General features: G+C 41.8%; 1 protein-coding gene across 1 annotated transcript in view; it reads left to right on the top strand.

Moving 5' to 3' along the window:
- The first annotated feature begins 2,155 nt into the window (after positions 1 to 2,155).
- Positions 2,156 to 13,657, top strand: part of Erlin1 (ER lipid raft associated 1) — a 37,934-nt gene continuing 26,432 nt past the window's right edge. Inside the window, exons 1-6 of the mRNA XM_005352583.3 lie at positions 2,156 to 2,228; positions 2,459 to 2,582; positions 4,159 to 4,240; positions 7,893 to 7,939; positions 9,191 to 9,252; positions 12,649 to 12,774. Coding sequence (XP_005352640.1) covers positions 2,470 to 2,582; positions 4,159 to 4,240; positions 7,893 to 7,939; positions 9,191 to 9,252; positions 12,649 to 12,774 — 430 coding nt within the window. The 5' untranslated portion in view covers positions 2,156 to 2,228; positions 2,459 to 2,469. The remainder of the gene's footprint in view (positions 2,229 to 2,458; positions 2,583 to 4,158; positions 4,241 to 7,892; positions 7,940 to 9,190; positions 9,253 to 12,648; positions 12,775 to 13,657) is intronic.

Here is a 13,657-nt window from a genome sequence, read left to right as displayed (position 1 = left end):
ACAATTTTAATATAAAAGCACACTCACACACCCGGAGTTCAGCGATCCACCGTACACCGGAAACAGGAAGGGCTCCAGTCCGCGCGTCCCAATTCATTAGTAAAAACATTCGCCCGAGGCTGTCCCGCCCCAAAAGGCGGGGTCTCTCTACACTCTGTCAATAGAACTATTCCTAACACAATTATTTTAGGAGGAAATTGGCTCCTAACAATAAATGGTTTGGCCTATTGCTCAGGCTTATTACTAACTAGCTCTTACAACTTAAATTAACCTATAGTTCCTATTTATGTTTAGCCACATGGCTTGGTATCTTTTCTCAGTGCAGAATTCTCATCTTGCTTCCTCCGCATCTGGCTGGTGACTGACTCTGCCTTTCCTCTTCCAAGAATTCTCTTGATCTGGTCATCCCGCCTATAATTCCTGCATGGTTACTGGCCAATCAGCATTTTATTAAGTGACAAATCTTTACTGTGTACAAGAGCATTATCCCACAGCAAATAGGGAAGCTGAGGTAGACGGATCTTTGTGAGTTTGAGGTCAGCCTGGTATACAGAGGGAGTTCCAGTGAGTTCCAGGACAGGCTCCAAAGTTACACAGAGAAACCCTATCTCCAAAAACCAAAATAAATAAATTTAATTAATTAATAGAAATTGTTAGTTCGTTAGTACAAGTATTTGCATAGGTCCATTTTGATGGGGCATGAATGGAGTGATGATAGTACCATAACATTTGGCAGCTGTTCTTCACCCATTTGTTTCCCAACTTCCTGTCTTCACTCTCAGCCAAACTGCTTTCTGGTGTTTTCCTGCACCGGAGTTCAGAAATCCTTCCAACCTTCTCAAACTTGTCCAGTTGTCTCATTTCTGCTTTTAGTTCTTATATCTCTGAACTCTGCCCTTTTCCTCTTTGTTTTGTAATGCACACAAATGGTGGGTATTCCCCCTACACTTTATATTATTATTATTATTATTGTGTCTGTTGGTGTGTGATGTGGAGCAAGGACTTTATGTGTGGGGATCAGAGAACAACTTCTTGGGGTCAGTTCTCCATTTTTCACTTCTATGTAGGATCGAGGGATGAAGTCATCAAGCATGTCCACAAACTCCCCTATCCACTGACCCGTCTCACCAGATCCACGTGGTGTGGAATTTTAAAACCCGAAATGAGAAAAAAAATGTCTCAGGGATCTGAGATGGCTCAGGTTAAGAGTTGTGGTGGCATACGCCTTTAAACCCAGCACTCGGGATGCAGAGGCAGGTGGATCTCTGTGAGTTCGAGGCCAACCAGGTCTACAGAGTAAGTTCCATCCAGTACAGGCTCCAAAGCTACATAGAGAAACCCTACCTCGACAAAAATAAAAAATAAAATTAAATAAAAAACAAGCACGCGTTGATCTTCCAGAGGACCCTGGTTCAATTCCCAGCACCCATGTGGCAGGTCACAGCAGTCTGTAACTGCAGGTCCTGGGGATCCTGCCCTCTTTTGACTGCTGAGAGCACTAGGCACACATGTTGTGACATGAGTGCAGGCTAAACACCCATACATATAAAAATAGTCTCCTTGCCATCCAGTTTTTCTATCAGCCGAAAAACGTGTCCCAGACTTCCTAATTCTGGTTCTAGCCTAGCCTACCATACAACTCCTCTCCACCTCGCCAGCACTCACTGTTCATTTTGGCCTCCTGACAAGACAATCCCGACTCCCACATTCAGCATAGATCATTCTGTTCCTGTTTCTGGGTGGCTTCAGAAAGCACTGCTACATTTTGTAGCGTTCTAGCACAAAATAGTCAGCCCAAGCTTGAATGATTAACACAGACGGAATAGCTTCTCCACTGAACTCAAACCCCTCGTTCCTGGTAGTTTCTAAGGATGTGTACCTGAAGGACGTGGGTACCTTGCCAGTTAGACTAGGTACAGATTACAAAAGGATGAAAGAATAGCCTTTATACTAAGGGACTGAGCCTTCCGCTTTGGAGCGCCAGGACAAGCCCCTGGCCCAGGGGTCGACCCCCATGCAATAAAGGGCTAGGAAGAGCCGCGCTATGTGCGCCTAGGCCAATTTTGTCCCGCCCGCTCTCCGTCTCCCGAGTGGCGGGCGGGGGTTGCGTCGCGTGCGTCCCCGCGCAGCCGCAGTGCCGGGAAGGTGGGCGGGGCCGGCTGTTGGCAGCAGTTGGCGGGGCCGGGAGGCGGCTGCACGTGCGGGCGGGGGCGATGCGTCACTGACCGGTGAGGCGCGGCTGAGGGGTCGCGGTTCTGGTGTCCGGGGCCAGGGCGGTCCCCAGTCGGAGCCTTCTGCTAGGGGAGCCGGGGAAAGGGTGTCACGACTTGCACCGAGCCGGGGCCGGGGGCGCGGGGGTTGGCGAGGGGAGCGTGGGGCCGGAGCGCGGGGCTTCCCGCGACCGTCCGCGGGCTCTTCCCAGGGTGGGCACTGAGGGTCCTGTCCTTGCCCTGCCCAGGAGGAACGAGGATGAATATGACTCAAGCCCGGGTGCTGGTGGCCGCGGCGGTGGGGCTGGTGGTGGTCCTCCTCTACGCCTCCATCCACAAGATCGACGAGGGGCACCTGGCCGTGTACTACAGGTGAGCGCCCCGTGCGGGCAGCGCAGCTTCCCGAGCAGAGATCGGGTCCGAGGGGCACCGTGAGGTCTGGCAAGTTGTTTCCTCCGCGGCGGCAGGCGAGCGCTTCCACCCCTAGGAAGCGCTTTCCTCCCAGCTGTTGGGAGTAACCTTTGGCCGGGCACCTTTCAGGAGACGGCCAGGTTAGTACCAAGTTCGTTTTGGGCAGAGGTGGGGACTCCTGAGGAGGGAAGGGAGTAGTCCCTGCCACCAAGATGACTAATTCCAACTCGTAATAGTACGAATAGGTGTTTCGTCTGCTGTCGATGCTTTTTGGGATCTCGCTAAGTTTTTTCCCCCCTTCTTCATTAAAAACCTCCCAGATCTGGTTGTGGCTCCCATAGTCTTAATGACCATAACAGTGCTATGTCCCTAAAGAGACAAATATCTCCTTTCTCACTTTTTCCAAGTCAAGGTGAGGAAGAGTGTGGACCATATTGCCCTCTAGTTGATTTGGCATGGCTTTTCTTCGGTATAAATTACCACCAGCTTCTTTTGGTATAAACTGATAAGAGAAGCCAGTTTGTGGAGAAGTCGTGATAGTGGTTTAATCAGAAAAAAAACAGATTTTTGGTTATTTCCATCATGCCCCCCCCCCACCAAAAAAAACCCTGGGATTTCTACTCTTGGATCCATTCCGAATCCTAGAAGGAGTACAATTTTAGTGGTATGTCTTAACAGATGGAATTCTAGCATAAGAAATGCTAGCTTGGACCACATTTCCGTACAGTTTGTCATTGTCCTTCCGACAGGAAACCCACAAAGAGAATATATCGAGATACCACTCCCCCAAAATAAGTGAGGAACCTGAAACAGTCCATCTTCTTAACTGTGACTTTCAAACCTGTTTGTATAGTCACTAATGTGTGCATTTACTCTTCATTGTGTAAAATAGGATTTTTTGATATATTTGTGCCTAAACCCCTACCCTTGATAATTTCCAAGGGGGGTTTTCATAGTTCACATATTCCAGAATGAGATGAACCAAGTCTTCCTCACCTACACTCTCAACCCTCTTGCCATCCGTCTTTTCATTGCTATTTTTTGTTGCCTTTATACAGAAACTCTGTTCCCAGGGTTTTAATGATGTATTAAAAAAAAACATTAACCGTAGAAATTTTCTTCTTCCTTGAAAGCTTATGTTTTCCTCCTTTTTTAAAACTTGGTGATTAAATGTATTGTTTTGACTTGGCCTCCTGTTATGTGCAATTAAGGTGCCTTAATTGAGAGTCATTAGAATTTTTCCATAAGTATTTGTCAGAAGCTAAAGACCGGAGAGGATTTTTGAGCCCAAGAGCAGTGCTAGAGACTCAGAGGTGGTTGGTGGAGCTTACGAAACAAGGTGCAACATTGGCAGTTGACGTTGATGCATTTCCACCTTTCTAAAGGGGGGGGTATTTTAAGGAGCATTGTTTATGTTGAGTAACTCTTGGGACTAGTAGATTAGTAACTTGAGTAGTAATGTTTATTATAGCATTTTGGAATTGGAAAGAGAATTTCTCTTATTTACAGTTTTGTCAACTGAACTATCTTTTTGCAGGGGAGGAGCTTTACTAACTAGTCCCAGTGGGCCAGGCTATCATATCATGCTGCCTTTCATTACTACGTTCAGATCTGTGCAGGTGAGTGATTCCTAGGGCTTCCAGATAGACAGGTGTGACAGGAGTTGCCACACTGTGGGTGGAGATGGGTTTCCTTATTGCTTAAGCAAATGTTGGTATTTACTTAAATATGGAATGAAAGTTCAGAGTACAACTGTCATAACACAAGGAATGATTTCGAACCACTTACCTTGAAATGAAAGTGTGGACTAGGCAGCTTGTAAAGACTGACTTCTGCCGTCTGTATAATGGTATTAGCAGATTTTCTGTTACTTCAGTCAAAATAAAAGTAAGAATTCATAAAATAACTAGAAATACAAATCAGTGATTACTTGGTTTAAGACTGTTTGGTTTCTAGAGAGGCAGGCTCCTAGGCTACTGTTAACATGGAGGAATGAATTTTTTTTTTTTTTTTCGAGACAGGGTTTCTCTGTGGTTTTTGGAGCCTGTCCTGGAACTAGCTCTTGTAGACCAGGCTGGTCTCGAACTCACAGAGATCCGCCTGCCTCTGCCTCCCAAGTGCTGGGATTAAAGGCGTGCGCCACCACCGCCCGGCTGAGGAATGAATTTTTATACACAGCTTTTATATATAAAAACTCACAGTTTTGCCTGGTGCATTAAACACACAGCATTTCACACTATTTGAAATAAGTATCTGGTTCTTGCATAAAGTATCTTGGCTATAGGACATCCTTAATAAATGTAGTTTGATATAACAAGATGGCAAAATAGAATTGGGCTCAAGCTAATTTTGCAAACTCAATGATCATAAATCTTTGTCAATTTTATCTACCATCTACTGCAGATCTTTCAGGAAACAGGGAAAGTCAATGTTATTAACATTACCACTTAAATTTTCAGCTTTCTGCTAAGTGAGAGTGATTGTGAATCTCAAACTTTCCTGTGCCTCTCTGCATTAGGGAAGAGCTCTGCTATTAAAGAGAAACCGGAAGGACATGGTGCTCTCTCCCTAGTTACAATGGTTTCCAGATTGGCTTCTCATATTTTAGTCAGACTTTTAAGTTTTTTTAAATTTAAAACCATATTTTATGTGTAGCAATACAGTTTACATACTAAACAGCACTGTGATAGAATGAATTGATATAGTTTTAAAAAAAGAAAAATGGGAAATGTTTTAGGTTATGAGACCCCTCCCCTAGAAGAGAGTGCTTTGTGTCCGTTTGGCGGATGTATCAGCAACTAGCGTTGTCTAATTCCTGCTGCACCTTTTACTCTTTCTTGCATTGGCTAATGTTGTCATTCTTTATTCACCATCTCTTCCTCTTTTCTGGCCTGCCCTAATCTTGCAGCCTTTTTTAGACTCCTCCCAGTTTCTTTCCTCTCCTGATGTTAGCTCTCTAGCAGCTTTTAAGTCTTTTCTTAAAATTATTTTTTTATCATTTCTATTATTACTTTAAAGAATACCAATCCAAATTCCCACTCCTTCCCCTCCTCCCACTCCCCTCCTCTCCTCCCACTCCCCTCCCCTCCCTCTACACACCCTCCCATTCCACCCCTTCCAATCCTAAGAGAGGGTAATGCACCCCGCCCTGTGGAAAGTTCAAGGCCTCCCTGCAACACCTAGGTTGAGCAAGGTTTACAGTCAAAGAGAATAGGATCCCATGAAGCTGGTATATGCAGTAGAGACAAATCCCAGTGTCACTATCAGTGGCCCCTCAGTCTGCCCCAACTGTCAACCACATTCAGAGGGGATTGGTTGTTCCATGCTCGTTCACTCCCAGTCCAGTTGGAGTTCATGAGCTACCATTAGCTCAGGCACACTGTCTCAGTGGATGAACCCCTCCTGGTCTTGACTTCCTTGTTCATACTCTTACTTCTTCTACTGGACCTTGGGAGTTCAGTCCAGTGCTCCAATGTGGGTCTCTGCCTCCGTTTCCGTCTGTTGCTGGACGAAGGTTCTATGGTGATATTTAAGATAATCATCAGTCTGACTACAGGGCAAGGCCAGTTCAGGCACCCTTTCCTCTATTGCTTAGGGTCTTAGCTGGGGTCATCCCTGTGAATTCCTGGGAATTTTTCTAGAGCCAGGTTTCTTACTAACCCCGTAATGGCTCCCTAAATCAAGATATCTCTTTGCTTCCTCTCATATCTGTCCTTCCTCCATCTCGACTATCCCATTCCCTCAAGTTCTCCTCAATCCTCCCCTTCTCCCCTTCCTTCTACCTCCTGTCCCCATGCTCCCAAATTTTGTCTGACAATCTTGTCTGTTTCCAATTTCCAAGTGGGTTTATATGTGTTTTTCTTTGGGTTCACCTTATTACTTAGCTTCTCTAGGATCATGAACTATAGACTCCATGTCCTTTGTTTATGGCTAATATCCACTTATGAGTGAGTACATACCATATTCGTTCACCATATGAGTAATATATATAGTAAATAGATTTTTAAATTTTCTTGCCTCCCAGAAAGCTGAAAAAGAACTGTATAACATAATCAAAGGAATTAAGGAAAACACCTTTTCCCCTCCAGTGCTAAGAGGTCAACCCTAGGGCTTAAACTCAGACCCCTGAGCATTCTAGGCAAGTCTCCACCACTGAGCCTGTATCTTTTGTGTTTTCTTTCCCCAGATTAGGCCTTGCTAGTTTCCAAGGTAGTATGAAACTATTAGGTAACAGGGGCCATATTCCATAAAATAGCCCATTTTGTGTGCTTAATAAGGTGTACTGTGTCCAGAATATTAGGCTGACCTATTCGAAACTTTAGCATACACAATAAGAGGTCAATTCTGATACAAAGGTAGGTGTGATGTGGCAGAGGAATTAAGAACCAGATTATTGGTTCACTAAGGAGGAAGCAATATTGGTGTTGGCACTTACATTAAAAGGCCAGCTAAACAGAACGTGTGAGAGAACAGTAGGTCCTGAATGAAAGCACCAACTCTAGCTTTGCTGTTGAGTTCAAGGGCAGCTTTGGTTCATCAAGTTCTTGTGTGTGAAAATAGTTACTCAACATCAGTGTAAAGAATAATAGTGAGGAATCCAAGTTCAGAACACAGACCTTAGTCAGAGTGTCACTTGTGAGTGAGCTGTGCAGTTTGCCATCTCAAGCCAGGTATAGGCAATAAGACACTTAAGGAAAAATTTTCTGCCTACTAGTTGATAAGACATTGAATATTTCTTAGTGCATTTTGAGTCCAACCTTCCTCATAAAACATGTAGTACTCAGGTCTTTGTAGGTATAGAAAGAAATAGCTAACTTGATAGCTGATCTCGGAGGCTGAGTTCATGGCAGGACTCTCTTGTACTTACTAGCAGCAGTCTCCAGAGATTCCTCTCTGGGATCAGCAGGTTTGTTTGTTTGTTTGTTTGTTTGTTTGTTTGTTTCGGTTTTTCAGACAGGGTCTCTCCTGGAGCTTACTGTGTAGACTAAGCTGGCCTCAAATTCACAGAGATCCAGCTGCCTCTTTCTCCAGAGTCCTGGGATTAAAGGTGTGCAGCACTATGCCTGGCCAGATGAGTATTTTGTTGTTACTGTTGTTGATGATGATGATGTCTTTTTTGTTGTTGTTATTTTTCTCTGTAACAGCCCTGACTGTCCTGGAACTTGCTCTGTAGACCAGGCTGGCCTCAAACTCACAGATACTCCTACCTCTGTCTCCCAAGTGCTGGGATTAAAGGCGTGCAAGTTTAATGAGCTATTTTTTCCTTCCCAGACAACACTACAAACAGATGAAGTTAAAAATGTGCCTTGTGGAACAAGGTAAGTTTCCTCCTTTGTGACTGACCGCCCTTTATTTACTTTCTTTATATTTATTTATTTATTTATTTTGGTTTTTTGAGACAGGGTTTTTCTGTTTAACAGCCCTAGCTGTCCTGCCACTAGCTCTTGTAGACAAGATTGGCTTTGAACTCAGGGAAATCCACCTGCCTCTGCCTCCCGAGTACTGGGATTAAAGGCGTGTACCACAACTGCCTGGCTTACTTTCTTTAATTCTACTGAAGTTCTTAGAGCAGTAGTCATTGAGAAATGTTTGTTTGTTGTGTTTTCTTTGTGTCCCTGGTTGGCCTGGGACTTAGTATGTAGAGTAGGCTGGCATCAAACTTGGAGCAGTCCTGCTGCCTCTGTTTCCCAAACCCTGAGGTTCTAGGTCTATGTCGACATGCCTGCTAAGACACTTCCATGTAGTCATGACAGCAACAGAGATTTCTGTGCTGTGAGTTACTTGAATGAAGCTGCAAATGGGAGCATTCCATCTTAGGGTGTTAATGAAAAGATTGGAGTTTTAGACAGGCAGACAACTGTATATTAGCTTTACCACACCTGTGTTACTATTTTAATTGGCAGAAAAATGAAGCAGAAAGTATAGAGTTCACATAGTCCTTGCCCTCTGCTGACACCTTGATTAGCTTCTCTAAGCTTAGTTCCCTAAAGTCAGGGAGTAAGATCTATGTTACAGTTATTGTTAGAATTTAAAGTTGTGTGTGTGGCCCAGAACTTGTCCCTAAATTGATGCTTAATAAAAGATTACTTAAAATCATTCCACTTGTTTTTATAATGTTAAATGTCCTCTAAATGAGAGTTTCTGAGTCAGTAGGTCTTTAATAGAATTTATGTTTCAAGTGAAGACCCTTCTGCTCTAAAGGCCTCTAAAAATTGTTGTTCTAAAAAGGTTGAGGGCAAGAAAGGAAATGAGGCTTGGGGTATCACTAAAATATACTTCCTCCGTTAAATTGTAGTGAGGAATGTGAAGTACAAGGCCTTTTTTTAAATGCATAGTTTAAATGACTTACAAACTTAAAAGGATAACTTTGACATTTGTAGAGGAACAGATACATTTTAAAAGGGACCAAGCTCCCTTATATTTCAAGTTAATATATCAAGTTCTCCATAGGTTTTAAATTGGGTTATCAAGTTCTCCCTAGGTCTGTCTATAACTTATTTGTATTTTGTTGCTTTTATTGTGGCTCTGGCTCACACTTTTTCTGTTTTTGTTTGTTCATTTGTTTTTAGTGGTGGGGTCATGATCTATATTGACCGAATAGAAGTGGTTAATATGTTGGCTCCTTATGCAGGTATGTTACCTATCTTCTGTGTTTGTGAAATTATAAACAGAGTGTTTATAACTGAGGAAGGAAAGTACTTTTTAAGGTTTTACCACTTCATTGAATACTGATAAATATGAAAGAATAATGATGAAAATATTTCCAGGAAATAGATGTAAAAACACGTCACAAGTTATAGACAGAATTAGTTTTCAGTAATCTTTTTTTAAATGTATATGAGTGCTCTGTTTGCATTTATGCCTGCATATCGGAAGAGGGCATTAAGTCTAACCATTGATGGCTGTGAGCCACCATGTAGTTGATAGGAATTAAACTCAGGACCTCTGGAAAAATAGCCGATGCTTTTAACTGCTGAGTTGTCTCTCCAGCCCTAGTTTTCAATAATCGTAGGAGCTACTCCTCTCTGAATTTACTGTTTTTAAAAGCAAGTGTTTTTAGAAAAAGAAAGTGGCATTGCGTCCAGTTATGGTGAGGAAGAATTTCCTTGAATCCTAAAGATCTATAACTGATCAATTGCCTTGGGTCACACTCATTTGTCTGTATAGAAAAATCTTTTCTAGTTGAGATTTGCCATAACTTGCAAAGCAATCTGAAAGTCTGAAATTATACTTGAAAGTTATAAATGAAAGCATTTTCTTGATAAAAGATGAACACTCACAGAGGTAAAGAGGATACATATTCTTTAAAGAACAGGGCTGTGAAGGAAGATGGCTCAGTTGGTATGCAAGCTTGAGGACCTGAATTCAATCCTCAGCACCTAAGAGTAGTGTACATGTTTAAGTTCAGTGCTGCTGCAGAAGCAGGAAGATCCCTGAGGTCCACTGTAATGATTGGGAGACCCAAGAATGACACCTGAGATTGGTTTGTGGGTGTGTGAATGTGTGTGTACACACACTCAAGTGCATTGCATTCACATAAGGAATTTAATTGCAAGTTTTGAGTGTCTGGTCTTCATCCTTGTTAATGAGTTGGCAAGAGCTTTAAAAAAGTGAAGATGGCAGCCTCTGCCCTAAGAGTATTTTCATTGTACTTGAGAAGACATGATTGAAGTATAGGATCATGTTAAGTTTCACATTACTTGTATAGACACAGATAGTGGAAAGATTTCAGAGTAAAAAGTTGCAAGTATATTATTGCCAAGTAGTTAGTTTTTTGTTTTTTTTGTTTTTTTTTTTTTTTTTTGGTTTTTTTCGAGAAAGGGTTTCTCTGTGGTTTTGAGCCTGTCCTGGAACTAGCTCTTGTAGACCAGGCTGGTCTCGAACTCACAGAGATCCGCCTGCCTCTGCCTCCCGAGTGCTTGGATTAAAGGCGTGCGCCACCACCACCCGGCTTGTCAAGTAGTTTTGAATGACATTTTTCAGAGGTTATTTTTCTCATGGTTTTTCATCTTTAGTCAGCCTTCCATTTATGTGGCTTTAGCGTTCACAGGTTTAACCAAGCACATATCAAATATACTCAGGGGAAAAGCTGAATCTATACTAAAGTCATTTCCCCAAACTATACAGAGTAGTAACTATTTATATGGTAAATTATATTGCATTAGATATTATGTAATCACCTAGACATGATGAAGTGTACAGGTGAATATGCAGTCTGTATGCAGATACTGCTCAGTTTAATATAAGAGACTTACACACTGTAGATTTAATATCTCTGTAGGGTCTTGGAACCATTACCCCCACAGTTACCAACAGATGACTGTGTTCCCTGATCACAAATTACTAGAATAGATTATGATTCAGAAATGAAAAAGAGGAAAGCTGATGGCTCTCTCCCTACAGACAGACATACTTTTAGATCACTGTTTCATTTGGAAGATGATGAAGCCATGTCTTTAGGAGATATTTATCAACAACTGTTCCATTAACTATGACTTAGAATCCAATTCTATCTAATATCTAAGTAGGAAGACCAGTGGAGCAAATGTTTGAGTGTGAAAATAGTTGCAGAAGGCAGCGTGCTTTATAGGTAGAACAGAGGTTCTGACACGGTCTGGTATGTACCTTTGGGGATATTTCTGGAAGTTCCTGGTTCTTAGTTTCTTGTGGTGGAAAGTGGAGGGCGGGGGACAATTAAGCACCAATGTATGTAAGTTGCCTAACATAAAGCCTAGTAAACGATAGTTCCTTTCCTGGTATCCAGAGACTTTAAGCCTTTAAATCTATGCTTGAGAGTTTTTAAGTTAACATATAAAGTAGTGCATTTCATTCCAGCGTTTCCATACATGTCATATTTTATTCTCATTCACTCCCTTCCTCCATGGCTCTTTTCCCCTGTCCCCTGTCTCCTCAGCTGGTTCCCTTCTTCCAGATAATCCTCTCTTCTTATGTCATGTGTATTTTCATTGCTTTCTCCCCTTCCTTAGATCTCGCCCTCACCCCTCATGATCATCTTTCTAGTTGTATTAACACACACACCCACACACATACACCCACACGTACAATATTAATCTAGGTTCTAAGTATGAGAGAAAATTTGCAGTGTTTTTCTTTCTGAGTCTGGCTTATTTCACTTAACATAGTTTCCAATTCCATCTATCATGAAAATGTCATAATTTCATTTTAATTTACACCTATATAAAATTTATTGTGTATATACACTTCACTTTAAAAAATCCATTTGTCTGTTGATGAACACCTAGTCTAGATCCATCTTCTGACTGCTGTGAATAGCACAGCAATATGCGTGGAAGCTGAAGTAGATCCTTCAGGAATACTCAGGGAGTGACACAGCTGAGTTCTGTGGTAGTTAAAATGCTGATCTCCATAAAGTCTGCTCAGTAAAAATCACCTTTTAAAAAATTCTACACATTTTTATATATTTTAAATTGCATATGTTTATATTTGCAGCAGCTTCCTTTTACTCTTGCTGTTCTTCAGTTCAGTCTCTCTCTTTTCTTCCTTTTTGGCTTTTTGAGACAGATGTTTTTCTGTGCAGCTTTGGAGCCTGTCCTAGAACTTGCTTTGTAGACCAGATTGACCTCGAACTCACATAGCCGGCCTCTGCCTCCCAAGTGCTGGAATTAAAGGCGTGCGCCACCACTGCCTGGTCAGTCTTTATCTCTTAACTACAGTTTTGCTTTACAGTAATTGCTCGTACTTTCCTACTTCTCAGTTCCTCTTCACACTGCTGCACCAGTACACATCTGACTGTGTCATTCCTTCCTTAGTGTCGACAATCTGTCCCTTCCTAGTATGGAATTTGAGGTCTTCTGCTAATGTTGTAAATGTAAGAAAATGTGTTAAATTGAGCCCAGGAAGTGTAAGGTTTGTGAGTTGTGCTTTATGTTTTTACTATTTTGTTGATAGTTTTCCTCATGGATAATATATCACTTTATTATTGCTGAATTTCAAGATACTTGGGTCATTGTTGAGCGAAACAAACATGGGTTATATTCTCCTTCAGTGTTTGACATTGTGAGGAACTACACTGCAGATTATGACAAGACTTTAATCTTCAATAAAATCCACCATGAGCTGAACCAGTTTTGCAGTGCCCACACACTTCAAGAAGTTTACATAGAATTATTTGGTAAGTGTTAATTTGTTTTAAATATATAAGTAGACAATGATTAGGAATATTTTTAACTTAAATATTAATGCTGTAATGTTAGTAAACCTTGGGCCATTTGAGCACTTTCTCTGAATTTTTAATAGAGCAAGCATCTCTAAAATACTTTTGTTTTTAGTTAGTAATAATTTCTTTGTTTCTTTTTTCTTCTCTCTCCTCTCTCTCTCTCTCTCTCTCTCTCTCTCTCTCTCTCTCTCTCTGAGATACTGTCTTACTATATAGCCCAGACTGACCTCAGACTTACAGGGATTAGCCTGCTTCTACCTTCCAAGTGCTGGGATTAAAGGCTTGAACCACCACACCACATAAATGATAATTTCTTATATAACTTGGTAGGAATTAGAAAATCTTCACACACTATATTCTGTTTTCACTATACTTTATTAAAGCTTAGAAGTATATGTTTGGGAGTGAGCTGGCTAGTTGTATATCAGCTTAACACAAACTAGAGTTATTTGGGAAAGGGAACCTCCGTTGAGAAAATGTCCCCACCAGATTGGCCTGTGGGTGAGCCTATGGAGTATTTTCTTGATTGATGATTGATGTGGGAGTACACAGCTCATTATGGGAGGTGCCGCTCCTGGGCTCACAGTCCTGGGTGCTTTATAAAAGCAGACTGAGCCAACCACTAAACAGTGTTCTTCTGGAGCTTCAGCTTCTGTTACTGCCTCCAGGTTCTTGCCCTGCCTTGACTTCCTTAGCGATGGGCTGTAAGTGAGGTGAAATAACCCTTTCCTTCTCAAGTTGCTTTGGGTCATGGTGTTTTATTACAGCAATAGACACTTAGACAAGGGTTTTTCTTTTTTTTTTATTTTTTTATTTTTTTTTTTTGGTTTTTTCGAGA

Source organism: Microtus ochrogaster, chromosome 8 (genome assembly GCF_000317375.1).
Source record: "Microtus ochrogaster isolate Prairie Vole_2 chromosome 8, MicOch1.0, whole genome shotgun sequence".
In the NCBI taxonomy this organism is placed as follows: domain Eukaryota; kingdom Metazoa; phylum Chordata; class Mammalia; order Rodentia; family Cricetidae; genus Microtus; species Microtus ochrogaster.
This window is presented reverse-complemented; position numbering and strand designations above follow the sequence as displayed.